The sequence below is a fragment of the Carcharodon carcharias genome, assembly GCF_017639515.1.
Source record: "Carcharodon carcharias isolate sCarCar2 chromosome 27 unlocalized genomic scaffold, sCarCar2.pri SUPER_27_unloc_1, whole genome shotgun sequence".
In the NCBI taxonomy this organism is placed as follows: domain Eukaryota; kingdom Metazoa; phylum Chordata; class Chondrichthyes; order Lamniformes; family Lamnidae; genus Carcharodon; species Carcharodon carcharias.
In genome coordinates this window covers 3515256-3532012 of record NW_024470624.1, presented here as the reverse complement: position 1 = coordinate 3532012, position 16757 = coordinate 3515256, and the positions used below count along the sequence as shown (strand labels likewise).

The 16757-nt window shown below is 44.8% G+C and overlaps 1 protein-coding gene and 1 long non-coding RNA gene across 2 annotated transcripts; both read right to left on the bottom strand.

Annotated features, from left to right (window-relative positions):
* Positions 1 to 4473, bottom strand: LOC121273677. Its single transcript, XR_005942061.1, has 3 exons — positions 4238 to 4473; positions 3821 to 3883; positions 1 to 984 (listed from the first exon to the last, which is right to left on the bottom strand). It is a non-coding gene; the product is annotated as an uncharacterized LOC121273677 (long non-coding RNA).
* Positions 4474 to 12128: 7655 nt separating this feature from the next.
* Positions 12129 to 14863, bottom strand: LOC121273669 (zinc finger protein 239-like). Its single transcript, XM_041180824.1, has 2 exons — positions 14820 to 14863; positions 12129 to 13759 (listed from the first exon to the last, which is right to left on the bottom strand). The coding sequence occupies exon 2, from the start codon at positions 13404 to 13406 to the stop codon at positions 12480 to 12482; it is 927 nt and encodes a 308-aa protein (XP_041036758.1). The 5' UTR covers positions 13407 to 13759; positions 14820 to 14863; the 3' UTR covers positions 12129 to 12479.
* Positions 14864 to 16757: the final 1894 nt, after the last annotated feature.

Below are 16757 nucleotides of genomic sequence, written 5' to 3'. Positions count from 1 at the left end.
CCACACTCAGAGCAGGTGAATGGCCTCTCGCCAGTGTGAACCCGCTGGTGTGACTGCAGACTGGATAACTGAGTGAATCCTTTCCCACACTCGGAGCAGGTGAAGGCCTCTCTCCAGTGTGAGTTCTCTGGTGTCACAGCAGGTTGAATGAATCACTGAAACCCTTCCCACACTGGAAGCAGGTGAATAGTCTCTCCCCACCATGAACTCCCTTGTGTGTCTGCAGGTCAGATGAATTACCGTATCCGTTCCCACATTCAGAGCAGGTGAATGGCCTCTCCCCAGTGTGAATTCACTGGTGTTTCAGCAGGTTGGATGAGTGAGCGAATCCCTTCGCACACACAGAGCAGACGAATGGCATCTTCTCCCCAGTTTGAAATCACTGGTGTGACTACAGGCTGGATAACTCTCTGAATCTGTTGCCACACTCAGTGCAGGTGAATGGCCACTTCCCGGTATGAACTCACTGGTGCCTCAGCAGGTGGGATAACTGAGTGAAACCCTTCTCACAGTCAGGACAGATGAACGGCCTCTCCCCGGTGTGACTGTGTCGATGAGTTTCCAGCTTCGATGGGGATTTGAATCCCTTCCCACAGTCCCCACATTCCCACGGTTTCTCCATGGTGCTCATGCCCTTGTATCTCTCCAGGTCCCACAATCACTTGAAGCCTTGTCTACACACAAAACATGTATAAGTCTCTCCTCACTGTGAATGGTGATGTTTTTTCAGACTGTGTAACTGGTTAAAGCTCTTTCCACAGTCAATGCACTGGAACACTCTCACTTGGGTGTGTGTGTCTCGGTGTTTTTCCAGTCACACTGAGGCTTAAAACCTTTTGAAGCGGACAGAACAGACAAACATTTCCCCTGCTCAGTTCAAAGAACCAATGATATTCAGGTCCCATTTAATCAAATGAGTTTGGCAGATCTTGATTTGACGTTTGGTTTGAGATTTCGGTCTGCAAATCTTTCCCTTCTAATATCCTGGAAAGCGAGTTTACAAAAATCATCACTGTCAGTACAAGATAAAAATTCAGAGCAGGCAATTCTAATTTCTCATAGAGTCATAGAGGTCTACAGTACAGAAAAAGGCCCTTCGGCTCATCGCGTCTGTGCCGGTCAAACAAGTACCTAACTATTCTAATCCCTCTTTCCAGCACAAGGCCCATCGCCTTGTATGCCATGGCATTGCATGTGCACTCCAAATACTTCTTAAATGTTATGAGGGTTTCTGCCTCTACCACACTTTCAGGCAGTGAGTTCCAGATTTCCACCACCCTCTGGGTGAAAAAATTCTTCCTCACATCCCCTCTAAACCACCTGCCTCTTACCTTAAATCCATGTCCCCTAGTTATTGATCCCTCCACCAAGGGGAAAAGTTCCTTCCTGTCTACCCTATCTATGCCCCTCATTATTTTATACACCTCAATCATGTTCCCCCTCAATCTCCTCTGCTCCAGGGAAAATAACCCCAGTTCATCTAATCTCTCCTCACAACTAAAACTCTCCAGCCCAGGCAACATCCTGGTAAATCTCTTCTGCGCTCTCTCTCATGCAATCACATCCTCCCTACAATGCAGATCCCAGAACTGCATTCAATACTCTAGCTGTGGCCTAACCAGCATTTTATACAGTTCCAGCATAACCTCCCTGCTCTTATATTCTATGCCTCGGCTAATAAAGGCAAGGATCCCATTTGCCTTCTTACCCACCTTATCTACCTATCCCGCTACCTTAAGGGACCAGTGGACATGCACACCAAGATCCTCGGTACTTCCCAGGGTTCTACCATTCATCGTGTATTCCCGTGCCTTGTTTGTCCTGCACAAGTGCATCGCCTCACTTATCCAGATTAAATTCCATTTGCCACTGATCAGCCCATCTGACCAGCCCGTCTATATCCTCCTGTAATCTAAGGCTATCCTCCTCACTATTTACCACCCCAACAATTTTCGTCTCATCCACGAACTTACTGATCAGCCCTCCTACAGTCAAGCCTAGATCGTTTATATATACCACAAACAGCAAGGGACCCAGCACCAATCCCTGTGGAACCCCACTGGACACAGGTATCTAGTCACATAAACACCCCTCAAACATCATCCTCTGCTTCCTGCCACTCAACCAATTCTGGTTCCAATTTGCCAAATTGCCTTGGATCCCATGAGCTTTTACCTTCATTATCAGTCTCCCATGTGGTACCTTATCAAAAACCTTGCTGAAGTCCAAGTGGACTATGTCAAATGCATTGCCCTCATCTACACACCTGGTCACCTCTTCAAATTGGTCAGACATGACTTCCCCTGAACAAAACCGACCTGCCTCTCCAAGTGTGGATTAATTCTGTCCCTCAGAATTGCTTCCAATAGTTTCCCCACCACTGAGGTTAGACTGAGGCCTGTCGTTCCCTAGTTTATCCCTTCCTCCCTTCTTGAATAACGGTACCTCATCGGCTGTCCTCCAGTCCTCTGGCACCTCTCCTGCGGCCAGAACGGTATTGAAAATTATTGCCAGTGCCCCTGCTATCTCCTCCTTTGCCTCACTCAACAGCCTGGGATGCATTTCATCTGGGCCTGGAGATTTATCTACTTTTAATCCTGTCAGACCACTTAGAACCTCCTCCATTTCAATTCTAATTTCTTTAATTATATCACAGTTCTTCTGCCTGATTTCCAAACCCACGTCGCCCCTCTCACTTGTGAACAATGACATAAAGTATACATTTAGAACCCTACCAACATCGTCCAGCTGATAGCACACTGTACGCTCTCTCGTTCCCCAAAAGCTGCAAATCTCCATCCCACACACAGTCCCTGTATTCTCACTCTGCTACACTCTCTCCGTTCTAAATCTAATCTACCCGGTATACACCCAATCATACTGTACTTAAAATGTATGGTACTCTATTACATGATTGGAGACACATGGGCTGTGAGCAAGAACTGTATTTCAGCAGCGAGTTGTGATGACCTGGAACTCACTGTGTACAAGGGTGGCGGAAGCAGAGACGATCAATGATTTCAAAATGAAATTGGAAAGACACTTGAAGGAAATAAACTTGCATAGGAATGGGGATATAGAGGGGGAATGGGACTGACTGGATTGCTCTACAGAGTTGGCAGGGACTTGAGTTGCTGAATTGACTCCTTCTGTGTCGTCATGAATATATGACAAGAAATATATAACATAGTTACAGTACGATATTACAAAACTAGAAATAGACAGTTGGTTGTGCAGAGCTTGAGTATTGCTGAAAAAAGAGACATGCTGAAGCTTTTTGTTTTGCACTCATCAGGACACTTTGCAAAAAGATAAATAAGGGGAAAACAACAATTTATACTGTATGTGAAGAGAGTGCCGATTGGTTGGCTAGTAGACTCTGATTAGTAGAGATATTCTTGCGAAGTGTCCTGATGAGTGCAGGATGAAAAGCTTTGACATGTCTTTTTTTTCAGCAAAACAAGAAATAAGAATAAATGAACTTAATTAAAGAACCAGAAATAACATGCTAAAATGTCTCCTATCACAACATTAGATGCATCTATGTTCTCTATTACTGTACTGTCCAGGGGGCAGAAATCTCATGAAATAAAATAAGGGACAGTTCAACCATGGGGCTGGGAGAGGGTGGTGGTGGGATGCTGGTGACCATGAGAGAGGTTTGAGGGCGGGTGTCTGTGTTTCAATATGAGAGGGGGTGGGGAGAAGGGGTCTTCAGACAATAATAGTGGGACGGGTGGAGTTTAAAATCAACTAAAACTTACAACTTATCTTGTTCAGTCACAACATCATCTCTCTGCTGGCCAACTCAGTCACTTACCCTCCCACTCGAATCACTCAAACTCACCCTGGAGACTCCGGGGATCAGTTTCCCACAGGCTGTCTAGAAAAACAGGACAAAAGGCAAATTAAGGAGCAATCCCTTAAAATACAGGACTGTAAATCACCCGGAAATTGTCCCCTTAAATGTCAGCCATCTCTTGGGGAAACCACCCCTTTAATTGTGAACATGAGGAAAGAGACCATCCTTTTAGCCAGACAAATAAATGTGCCAAGCTGAGGGAGCAAAGGATGTCAATGTCTTTAAGAGAGAGAGAGAGAGAGAGACCTGGGCCAACCTTTCCAGATTCTGCACCCTCCCTGGATTCACTTCCTTTCCCTTCCGTTCCTGCAAGTTAACAATTTCCCCCCAGAATGAGAAAAAAAATGGAAAGGGGGAAAACATTGATTTCCTTACAGATGTTGCCCAGAGGAGGAAGTTTCAGTCTGAAGCTCATTGTCCAACTTCCGCATTGTGACGTCCACAATGGAAACCTGCCTGAATCAACCAATAGGAATCACTCTGCTCCGCGGTGATGTCCTTGAGATCCAAAACTCAGTGATTAAGCCTGCAGACACACCAGAGAATTGACACTCGGGAGGGGCCATTCACCTGCCCTGTGTGTGGGAAGGGATTTGTTCATTTATCCAGCCTGCGGAGACACCAGCGAGTTCACAAGTGATTCCAGGGGTTGGATTCTGCTGTTGTCGCTACTGTTAATCACACCCAGGACTGAACCATGTTTATTTTGACACTTGGTGAAGTGGGAGTGTCGGAGGGTTTCTTTCTGCTGGACTGGCCGATCTCACAACTTTGCTTCCAGTGATGATCTTTGAGCCTGGGAGTGCACATTTCCATTGAATTGATCTGCAACAAGGATGAAACACATTTGTTTTATCCTGGGTGGTAAATTGTCTTTTTCCTACCACTACAGGTAGATCTAAAATAAATACATTTGTCTCTATTCCATTGAGTCCACAGCACAAGGCCAGGCCAGTCAGCTCAATTGGTTGGGCATATTAGTGAGAGGCAGCATGGTTTTGTGAAGGGGAGGTCGTGTCTCAATAACTTGATCAAGTTTTTCGAGGAAGTGACAAAGATGATCAAGGATGGAATGGCAATGGATATTATATACATGGATTTCAGTAAGGCCTTTGACAAGGTCCCTCATGGCAGACTGGGACAGAAGGTAAAGCCACATGGGATCAGAGGTGAGCTGGCAAGATGGATACAGAATTGGCTTGGTCATAGAAGACAGAGGGTAGCAGTGGAAGGGTGCTTTTCTGAATGGAGAGCTGTGACTAGTGGAGTTCCACAGGGATCAGTGCTGGGACTTTTGCTGTTTGTGGTATACTTAAATGATTTGGAGGAAAATGTAACTGGGCTAATTAGTAAGTTTGCAAACGACACTAAGGTTGGAGGAGTTGCAGTTAGCGAAGAGGATTTTCAAAAGATACAACAGGATATAGATCGGTTGGAGACTTGGGCAAAGGAATGGCAGATGGAGTTTAATCCACACAAATGCGAGATAATGCATTTTGGAAGGTTTAATACAGGCAGGAATTATACAGTAAATGGCAGAACCCTTAAATGCATTGACGGGCAGAGGGATCTGGGTGTACAGGTCCACAGGTCACTGAAAGTAGCAACGCAAGTGGATAAGGTAGTCAGGAGGGCATATGGCATGCTTGTCTTCATTGGCAGGGGTATTGAGTATAAAAGCTGGGAAGTCATGCTGCAGCTGTATAGAACCTTGGTTAGGCCACACTTGGAATATTGCATGCAATTCTGGTCACCACATTACCAGAAGGATATGGAGGCATTGGAGAGGGTGCAGAGGAGGTTTACCAGGATGCTGCCTGGTCTGGAGGTTATTAGCTATGAGGAGAGGTTGGAGAAACTCGGATTGTTCTCACTAGAGCGACAGTGATTGAAGGGCAACTTGATAGAAGTTTACAAAATTATGAGTGGCATGGACTGGGTAGATAGTCAGAAGCTTTTTCCCAGGGCGGAAGAGTCATTTAGTAGGGGACATAGATTTAAGGTGAGAGGAGAAAACTGTAGAGGAGATGTGCGGGGCAAGTATATTTACGCAGAGCGTAGTGAGTGTCTGGAATTCGCTGCCAGAGGAGGTGGTGGAAGCAGGTACGATAGTGGTGTTTAAGAGGCAGCTTGACAAATACATGAATAGGATGGGAATAGAGGGTCACGGACCCCAGAAGTGGAAAATGTTTTAGTTGACGGGCAATATGATCGGCGCAGGCTTGGAGGGCCGAAGGGCCTGTTATTGTGCTGTACTTTTCTTTGTTCTTGTCTGTCAGTATTTATACTCCACATGAGCCTCCACTCGCCCCTCTTTATCTCCCCTATCAGCATATCCTTCTATCCTTTCTCCCTCAGGTATGTATCGAGCTTCCACTTAAATGTATTCATGCTATTCACCTCAACCACTCACTGTGGGAGCGAGTTCCACATTCTTATCACTCGCTGGGTAAAGAGGTTTCTCATGAAATCCCTATTGGATTATGGAACCCCTTCCTCATCTTAAAGAATTTCATCAGGTCACCCTTCAGTCAACTCTTTTCTAGAGAAAAGCAGCCCCAGCCTTTCCTGAGGGTTAAATGCTCTCAGTTCTGGAATTATTCTTGTGAATCTTTGTTGCTTCTTCTCCAGTGCCTCTATTTCCTTTTTCTAAATGGAGATTACAAATGTTGACAGTACTCTCGGTGTAGTCTAACCATGAACATAACCTCCCTGCTTTTCAATTTTATTCCTCTCGAATGGAACCCTATATCTGGGCCACACACTTTAGGAAAGATGTGACGTTCTTAGAGAGGGAGCAGTGGAGATTTATGAGAATGGCACCAGGGATGAGGAACTTCAGTTAGTTGGAGAGACTGGAGCAGCTGAAATTTCTCTTTTTGCATCATGGAATCATTAGGACGTACAAGGAGGCCATTCAGCCCATCAAGCCTATAATTCCTTCAAGTTCCAATTGGCTTTTGAAGTCTCTGCTTCCACCGACCTCATAAGCAGCGAGTTCCAGATCATTACTCACTGTGTGAAAATCTTCCTCCTCACATTCCCCTTGCATCTCTTGCCCAAAACCTTAAATCTGTGTCCCCCTTCTCCTTGTACCATCAGCTGATGAAAACAGCTTTTGCCCACCTTATCTAAACCTGTCATAACCTCAAACACCTCCATGAAATCTCCCCTCAACCTGACGGATTCATGGAAAACAGCCCCAGCCTGACATCTAAAATAAAAAACAAACATTATGTTAATACCGGAAATCAATTGGGAATGTTTGATTTCTGTTTTAAAGATATGATGAATATATTGTATTGGACAGTAAAGGAATTGGAGTAACTCACCCGGGTGATCAGTGGAATGTATCAATCTGGACTCCATCTACATTCCAGTGAAATTCAGGGAGGTGTAGATGAGATGAATAAGTTGTTAGATTTCTCTGGGAGATATTTACATCCTTACCTATGAATTTTGTTTGAAAGAAAACCACAGCCTGGCCAGCACCTGAAATATCAGGACCATAACAGGGGGAGATAAGCAAAGACAGACACTCACTTTGATCTTTTGATAAGCACACCTGGAAGTTCAGAATATGTGGCCTGACATTGTGATACCGGTGTGAGTGTGCAAATGTGATTTGTTACATGTGAAGACAATAGAACGCGTAAATGCATGGTGAAGTGGACTGAAGACTGGGTCCCAAACATACCCAGTTACTTGACAAACAACATGACATGAAATGGTTAATGTGACCAAGAGAATGAGACAATATTTTGACACCATCAAAGCACTGACACATACTCCAGAGAGAAACTTGACTTTAAAACAATCAATATAGAATTAAACACACTGGTCATGGTCAAAAAGTGACTAAAATTGAACTAACAGAGATAAAGATTTGGATTGGGTCAATTAAGGGCTTGGGAGAAATAATACTGAGTGAGAACTGTCCACAAGTTGGACAGGGGTAAGGAGAGAGCTGGAGAATCTTTTACATCCATGCTTGATCTGTTGCTTGAAGCATATGTCCTTATGTACCAGTAACCAAGAGCTCACGGCGCTCCTTCAGGAGAAGAAAAGATCGAGTAGATGTTACCCCAGACGGGGCCAGAACAGAACTGGAAAATGACTGAGTGAAACTGGCTGAGGGGTCGGAGAGAGAGTTCTCCTCCCCCTCAAGGTGTGGATTGTAAGAATCCTGGGGGACCCCCTACTTCAGGATTTGTTGCTAATTAGTGAACACAATTAAAAAGTATGACTGGCTGTGCATTGATTTTTAATTTGATTGTTACACTTCTCCTGTTTTTATTCCTGTTGTGATTACTCTCTGGGTGAGGATGGTTGACAGGTGACAGGATGGGAAATTGTGGTTTGGCTCTTCATTGACCAAATGTTTTATTGATCCGAAAGGTGCAAAAGGGGCCAAACTTCAGCAGAAATCTGGCAAAGCTGAGAACAGATGAATCGCTATGTGGGAACAGGGAGATGAACAGCTCCCAGATGACAGAGAAAACAAGAGTGCCTTGAATCCTGGACGACACCTGGGTGTCAAGACCACTGCTTGGCATGGGAATGCTGACTCCCTGTACCGGGGATGGAGCGTGGGAAGCCAATTGTTTGAGAGTTTGACGTGCCTTGGGCAGGTACAGATGGTTCAATGACAGGTTTTGTAGTTGGTCCGTTCAAATGTTAGCTCGGCAATGATTGGGTTAAATCAGTCTCCGTAGACTTTGTGTTGTATAAAAGTATCAGAAGGGATTCCCTGAGCAGAGATTTGTAGAGGTTTTACATATTGCATTGACTGGTGCCATGGCATCTGGGGCAGACCTGGGAGCATTTACGTGGAGATGGTGCTTCTACCCAGAGTGTAATGGTAATGCTGCTGCACTTTGATACTACTGCTCAGACATGACCATGTGTCAGGTCTTATTTATACTGAATAAAATCTAACCACTGTCACCAATAAGGGTTATCACTGTGAATCATCTCAGAGTTTGGCATAAGGGAGTAAAGGGTTAATTGACTCCCTAAACCCCATTTTCTAACATCGCTTTGTCAAAAATAAAATCTCATCTCCCCCTCTGGCTCCTTTGCCAATTATCTTAGAGGGACTCACTTTCTGTTAAAGAGCCTGCCAACCCCTCTCACCCACTTTCCCCAAAGTGCAGAAATCTAATCATGAAAAGTCCAGAAAAATCAAATAATTTTACTGATAAGAGTTTGTTAATGAAATTGAACATGGTTAAAAAAAACTGAAAATTACTTGAGGATCAAAGACAACCAGAGTAAAAGGATGTGCACAATGTTCTGTACCCAAATGGTTTCTCTTCAGCTCCTCTGTAACCTGTTCCTGTGACTCCCACTTTGGACACAGGGACACTGAACCCCGGGGGTCAGGTCACCCCCTCATGTGTCCCGATTGGTTGGAGGCCCATTTCTCAGTCAGTCCTTAGCACCTTCCTGTCTCTCTATCAGTGCGACGCCCATGGCAGTTTCCGAACTGGGGCACAGGCCCCGTTATTCTCAGCTAAATTCAGCCCTCAGTTCCGTTGCCTGGCTGTCATTGACATGAGTAATAGAGAGACAGAAAGGTGCTGGAGGCTCAAATGGGAAGTTGAAACTTGTGGCTCTGAACCAACATTTCAACATTTGTCACTCAAACACTTGTTATTTATACTAGGGTTGTTATTATTAGATTTAGACACTGGAGGCAAAGGATAACTTTCTGTTTCTAACTTGTATTGTCTATAGTGTCAGCCGTGGCTCAGTGGGTAACACGGTCACTTCTGGGTCAGGAGGCTGTGGGATCAAGTCCCACTCCCGGGACCTGACAATAAAAATCAAAGCCGACATTCCCAGTGCCAGCACTGAGGGAGTGCTGTACTGTCAGTGCAACCTTCTTTCGAATGAGATGTTAAACTGCCGGCCCTGTCTGCTCTCTCAGGTGGATGTGAAGGATCCCATGGATGCTATTTCGAAGTACAGCAGGGGAGTTATCCCCAGTGTCCTGGTCAATATGCATCACTAAAAACAGATCATCTGGTCATTACCACATTGCTGTTTGTGGGATCTTGCTGTGTGTAAATTGGCTGCCGCATTTCCTACATTACAACAGTGACTACACCTCAAAAGTACTACGATGGCTGTAAGACGCTTTGGGACGTGCTGTGGTCATCAAAGACGCTATAGAAATGCAAGTCCTTGTTTAATTGTCAGCAAACTTGGATATATTACACTCAGTCCCTCATTGAAATCATTCACAGAGATTGAGATCTCATCTTGTGTGTGAACCTCACATCTGACACCTTTCCAAACGCTTTTTGAAAATCCAAACACACCACATCCAAGATGAGGAATTTTTTGTTTTAAAAATCACAGCGAGTTGCTGTGATTTGGAATTCACTGCCTGAAAACGCGCTGAAAGCAAATTCAACTGTATCTTTCAAAGGAAATGGGACAGATTCTCAAAAGGAAAAGAAAATTGCAGGGTGATGGGATTAATTGGATAACTCTTTCAAAGAGCCGGCAGGAGTACGATGGGCCGAATGGCCTCCTTCTGTGCTCTATGGGCCTCATGTGCATTGAAAGGGAGGGGATCATCTTCAATTGTGGGTGACATATTAAAGAAAGCAGTGCCTCCTCTTCTCTGTATGTTTAGTTTAACACTTAAATCTCCCCTTAACATTCTCTGAAGTGGCAGATGGAATTTAATACAGAGAAGTGTGAGGTGATGTGATTTGGCAGAGAGGATAGGGAGAGGAAATATAGATGGAAATAGAACAGTTCTAAAGAGTGAGCGGGGATAGAGGGACCTGGGGGTTCATGTGCAAAGATCATTGAAGGTGGCAGGACAGAGTGAGAGAGGAATTCGCAAAGCACATGGGATCTTGGGCTTCAGAAATAGAGGGATTAAGAACAAAAGCAGGGAAGTTTTGCTGAACCTTTATAAAGCTCTGGTTAGGCCACAACTAGAGTATTGAGTCCAGTTCTGGTCACCACACTTTAGGAAGGATGTGAGTGTCCCTGAGAGAGTGGAGAGGAGATTTGCCAGAATGGTTCCAGGGACGAGGGAATTTAACCACAAGGTTAGGTTGGAGAAGCGAGAGTTGTTCTCTTGGAGTAAAGGAGGTTGAGGGGAGATTTGATAGAGGTGTACAAGATTCTGACAGGTTTAGATAAGGTGGACAAAGAAAAGCTGTTCCCATTCGTTGATGGTACAAAGATGAGGGGGGACACAGATTTAAGGTTTTGTACATCACCGTTCCCTCACTGTCGCTGGGTCAAAATCCTGGAACTCCCTCCCTAACAGCACTGTGGGTGTACCTATACCACATGGACTGCAGCGGTTGAAGATGGCAGCTCAACAATACCTTCTCAAGGGCAATTAGGGATGGGCAATAAATGCTGGCCTAGCCAGAGACACCCACAACCCCATGAAAGAATGAAAATGAAAAGATATTGGGGGGAAATTAGGAGGAACGTTTTTACACAGTGAGTAGTAATGACGGCTTCAAAAGGAAATTGGATGGGCACTGGAGGGAAATACATTTTCAGGACAACAGGGATAGAAAGAAGAAATGGGACTGACTGGTTTGCTCTGCAGTGAGGTGGCATTGAAACGATGGGCTGAATGGACTCCTTCTCTACCCTAATGACTCTGTGATCTAAAAAGAACAATTTCAGCTGCGTCAGTCTCTCCAATTAACTGAAGTCTCTCATCCCTGGTGCCATTCTCGTCAATCTCCTCTGCACCCTCTCGAAGAACTTGACATCTTTCCTAAAGTGTGGGGCCCAGATATAGGGTTCCATTCTAGAGTTGAAAGAATTGAAAATCGGGGAGGTTATGTTCAACGGTTTTGAACCATGGTTAGACTACACTGGGAGCACTGTAAACATATGTGATCTCCATTTAGAAAAAGCAAATAGAGGCACTGGAGAAGGGGCCACACAGATTCACAAGAATAATCCCAGAACTGAGAGCATTTAACCCCCAGGAAAGGCTGGGGCTGCTTTTCTCTGGAAAAGAGAAGACTGAAGGGTGACCTGATGGAAGTCTTTAAGATTATGAAGGGGTTCAATAATCCAATAGGGATTTCGTGAGAAACCTCTTTACCCAGCGAGTTGTGAGAATGTGGAACTCGGTCCCACAACGAGTGGTTGAGGTGAATAGCATGAATACATTTAAGGGGAAGCTAGATACATATGTGAGATAGAAAGGATTAGAAGGATATGCTGATGGGGGAGATGAAGAGGGGTGGGTGGAGGCTCATGTGGAGCATAAATACTGACAGAGACCAATTGAGCCGACTGGCCTGGCCCTGTGCTGTAGACTCAATGGAACAGAGACAAATGTATTTATTTTAGATCTACCTGTAGTAGTAGGAAAAAGCACAATTTACTATCCAGGATAAAATAAATGTACTTCATCAGCTTTTGTGGATCATTTCAGTAGAAATGTGCATTCCCAGGCTCAAAGAGCATCAGCCCACTGGAAGCAAAGTCATGAGACTGGCCAGTCCAGCAGAAAGAAACCCTCCAACCCTCCCACTTCACCAAGTGTCAGAATGAACATGGTTCAGTCCTGGATGTGATTAACAGCAGCAATAACAGCAGAATCCAACCCCTGGAATCACTTGTGAACTCGCTGATGTCGCCGCAGACTGGATAAATGAATGAATTCCTTCCCACATTTGGAGCAGGTGAATGGTCTCTCCCTGCTGTGGACTTGCTGGTGTGTCAGCAGGTTGGCTGAATTACTGAATCCCTTCCCACACTGGGTGCATACGAACGGTCTCTCCCTGGTGTGAACTTGCTGGTGTGTCAGCAGGTTGGATGAATTACTGAAACCCTTCCTACACTTAAAGCAGGTGAACGGCCTCTCCCCGCTGTGAACTCGCTGGTGTCTCCACAGGCTGGATGACGTTGTAAAGCTCTTTGCACAGTGAGAGCAGCTGAACGGTCTCTCCTCAGTGTGAATGCGCTGGTGGACCATCAGAACTGCAGCACTTTTGAAGCTGCTCCCACAGTCAGAGCATTTAAAGGGTCTCTCATTGGTGTGAGTCACATGGTGTCTCCGCAGGCTGGATGACTGAGTGAATCGCTGCCCACACACAGTGCAGGTGAACGGCCTCTCCCCAGTGTGGAATCGCTGGTGCGTCAATAAGTTGGATGAATCACTGAATCCCTTCCCACACGTAGAGCAGGTGAATGGCCTCTCCCCGGTGTGAACTCGCTGGTGTGTGCGCAGGTGGGATAATCGAGTGAATCTCTTCCCACAGTCAGAGCAGGTGAACGGCTTCTCCCTGGTGTGAACTCGCTGGTGCTTCTGCAGGCTGGATGAATCACTGAATCCCTTCCCACACTCAGAGCAGATGAACGGCTTCTCCCCGGTGTGAACTCGCTTGTGTGTCTGCAGATGGGAAAACCGGGTGAAACCCTTCCCACACTCGGAGCAGGTGAATGGCCTCTCCCCGGTGTGACTGTGTCGATGGGTTTCCAGCTCAGATGGGAATTTGAATCCCTTCCCACATTCCCCACATTTCCATAGTTTCGCCATGCTGCATTTGTCCTTGTGTCTCTCCAGGTGGGACAATTAGTTGAAGCCTCGACCACACACAGAACACATGTACGGTCTCTCCCGTTGTGAATGGTGCAATGGTTTTTCAGTCTGTGTTCCTGGTCAATGATTCTTCCACAGTCAGTGCACTGGAACATACTCACTCATGTCTGTGTTTTTCCAGTCACACTGATGTTTAAAATCTTTTCAAGCAAGCAGAACAGACAAAGATTTCAAATGCTAGATTGAAATGCTGATGATATTCTGGTCCCAATGAATCAAATGGCTTTGTCAGTTCTTGACATGATGTTTGGTCTGAGATTTCTGTCTGAAAATTCTCCCCTTCTAATAGCCTGTAAAAGGAGTTTGCAAAAGTCATCACTGTCTGGACAGTGTAGGAATTCAGAGCAGACAATTTTAGTTGCTATGGAACATTCTTTCCTCTCTCATTTCACACAAGCGTAAATCTCTGTCACACACACTCTCCTTCCATTCTCATTCTACTGTACCTAATATACACCCTCCCAATTCTCGTGAAGGTGCTGATTCACGGTGATCATCAGATCCATGTTCACCATTTCCTCTCCTGGATACAAAAACCTGAAAATCTTTTTGCTGCTTGATCGGCTACATATATATCTGTTTATTGGACTAAAATGTGTTTAATATACAGTATTGTTTTCACCAATTAGAGATAGAGGGTGAATGTGAGCAAGACCTTTAATTAGGCAGCAAGCGGTCATTCCCTGGAACTCGCTGCCTATGAGGGCAATGGAAGCAGAGACGATCAAGCATTTGAAAATGGAATTGGATGGGCGCTTGAATGGAATAAACTTGCATGGGAATGGGACTGACTGGGTTGCTCTGCAGAGAGTCAGCATGGACTCGAGTTGCCAAATGGACTCCTCCTGTACTGCAGTGACTCTTCTATTGATTCATGGGATGTGAGCATCACCAGCACTTATTGCCCATCCCTAAACGCCCTTGAGAAGTTGGTGGTGAGCTGCTGCTGTTGAAAATGACTGGAAATTTTCACAGTACTATATTATAAAGGTAGAAATAATAATAAATGGGCTCTTTTCTTGAACCGTAAATAATATATCTAATATGTACCATGTAACAACATTAGACATATCTCTGTCCTATTTTAATTCACTGTCCCTTTAAATGTCAGCCATCTCTTGGGGAAACCACCCCTTTAATTGTGAACATGAGGAAAGGGACCATCCTTTTAGCCAGACAAATAAATGTGTCAAGCTGAGGGAGCAAAGGATGTCAATGTCTTTAAGAGAGAGAGAGACCTGGGCCAACCTTTCCAGAGTCTGCACCCTCCCTGGATTCACTTCCTTTCCCTTCAGTTCCTGCAAGTCAACAATTTGCCCCCAGAATGAGAAAAGAAAGTGTTTTACTCACAGATGTTGGTCACAGGAGGAAGTTTCAGTCTGGGTGAAGCTCAATCTTCATTCACACAAACTTCGCGCTCTGATTGGCTGGAAGACCAAAGTCCTTCCGGTCCTCCAATTCTATCCATTGGTCAATTTCCCGTATGAAGACAATACAGCAGCGAGAAGCCTTCGTGAGCGCCGGATACCCTTTGACCCTCATGACAGTTAAGCTGTTGGCCAATGGGCAAAATCCACTCTGCACATGCGCATCTTCCCCACTCCCTCGAACATGCGCAGTTCGAGACTGCCCTCCCGCGCGGCCGATAGAGCGATTTCCCCAGTGCGGGGTGTTGTGGGAGTTTCGGCCGCCATTATTCATCCGGAGCCCAGACTCCAAACTCCTGGGATTAGGATAGAAAGGGGGGGGGGGGGGGCGCAGTGACCCCGCCCTGACACAAAGCACATGTGGGTAGTGACTGGATGTGATTGTGACGCCCACTTAGCAAAACTGTTTTTTAACTTCAGCTTATAAAATTTCGACAAAAATAAAAATACTTGGAAAAACTCAGCAGGTCCGGACCTGCTGAGTTTTTCCAAGTATTTTTATTTTTGTTTTGGATTTCCAGCATCCGTGGTTTTTTCCTTTTATCTTAGTAAAGATTGAGACGGCTGGGTAACATATTGGGGAGGGCAATAGTTGAGTGTGAAACTGATCCCCAGAGTCAGCACCTTCAGGGGAGGAGAACTGGGGAAAAAGCAGGAGGAGAATAGTAGCATCAATTAGGGTAACAATGAATAGGGAGGAAGGAATGTGAGCAGGGCAGAGATTTATAGTTAGAGAAGAAGGATTCTGCTGTAATTGCTGCTATTATTCAGAATCAGGAGCAAACCATATTCATTCTGACCCTTGGGGTTTATTTCTATTCATGCTAATGACCCTGTAACTGAGCTGGAGTTTAATATTTTGGATGTAAGAGGAATGAATCAGCTTTGGATTGAACACCCTGTGTCATGTCCTTGATGTGGGATAAATTGGGATTGCTGATTTGCTTGGTGAGCAGTGTCTCATTATGAACTGCTGTTTGTGATCTCTCCTCATTCATTCAGGGACTCACAGCTGAAATTATTTTACAATAAAACAGTTCACTTTCAGCATCACATCCTAAGGTTAGGTTTAGTGTTAAGTTAGGGTTACGTTTAAGCTTAGGGTTATGGTTAGGGTTAGTGTTAGGACTATGGTTAGGTTTAGGGTTATGATTAGGTTTAGGGTTCTGTTTAGGATTATGGTTACCATTAGGGTTAGGTTCAGGTTTAGGGTTAGGCTTATGGTTAGGTTTACTGTTTGGGTTAGGTTTAAGGTGGGGGATGGGGTAAGCTTATGGTTAGGATTAGTGTTAGGTTTAGGGCTACGAATAGTTTTAGATTTAGTGTTAGGTTTTGGCTTCTGTTTAGGGTTATGGTTAGGTTTGGGTTAGGGATGGACTTGGGATATTGTTAGGTTTAAGGTTAGTGTTAGGGTTTGGATTATGGTTAGGTTTATTGTTAGATTTAGGGTTATGGTTAGGTTTAGGTTAAGGTTGGGGTTAGGATTTTGGTTATGGTTATGGTTAGGGTTATGTTTAGGGTTCGGTTTAGGGTTTGGGTTAGCTTTAGGGTTAGCTTTAGGCTTTGGGGTGGGGTTAGGTTTAGAGTTATGGTTAGGATTATTGTTAGGTTGAGGGTTATGGTTAGGGTTATTGTTAGGTTGAGGTTTATGGCTTGGTTTAGGGTTAGGTTTATGGTTATGGTCAGTTTTGGGGTTAGGTTTAGGGTAGATTTAGGTTTATGGTTAGGTTTAAGGTTAGCTTTATGGTTTGGTTAAGGTTAGGCTTAGGCTTATGGATAGGGTTAGGGTTAGGCTTAAGGCTATGGTTAGATTTAGGGCTATGGTTAGGTTTAGGGTTAGTTTTAGTGTTATGGTTAGGGT

Coding starts and splice junctions, on each gene's coding strand:
- LOC121273669 (XM_041180824.1), bottom strand. CDS start 13,406: ATGGCGAAACTATGGAAATGTGGGGAATGTGGGAAGGGATTCAAATTC.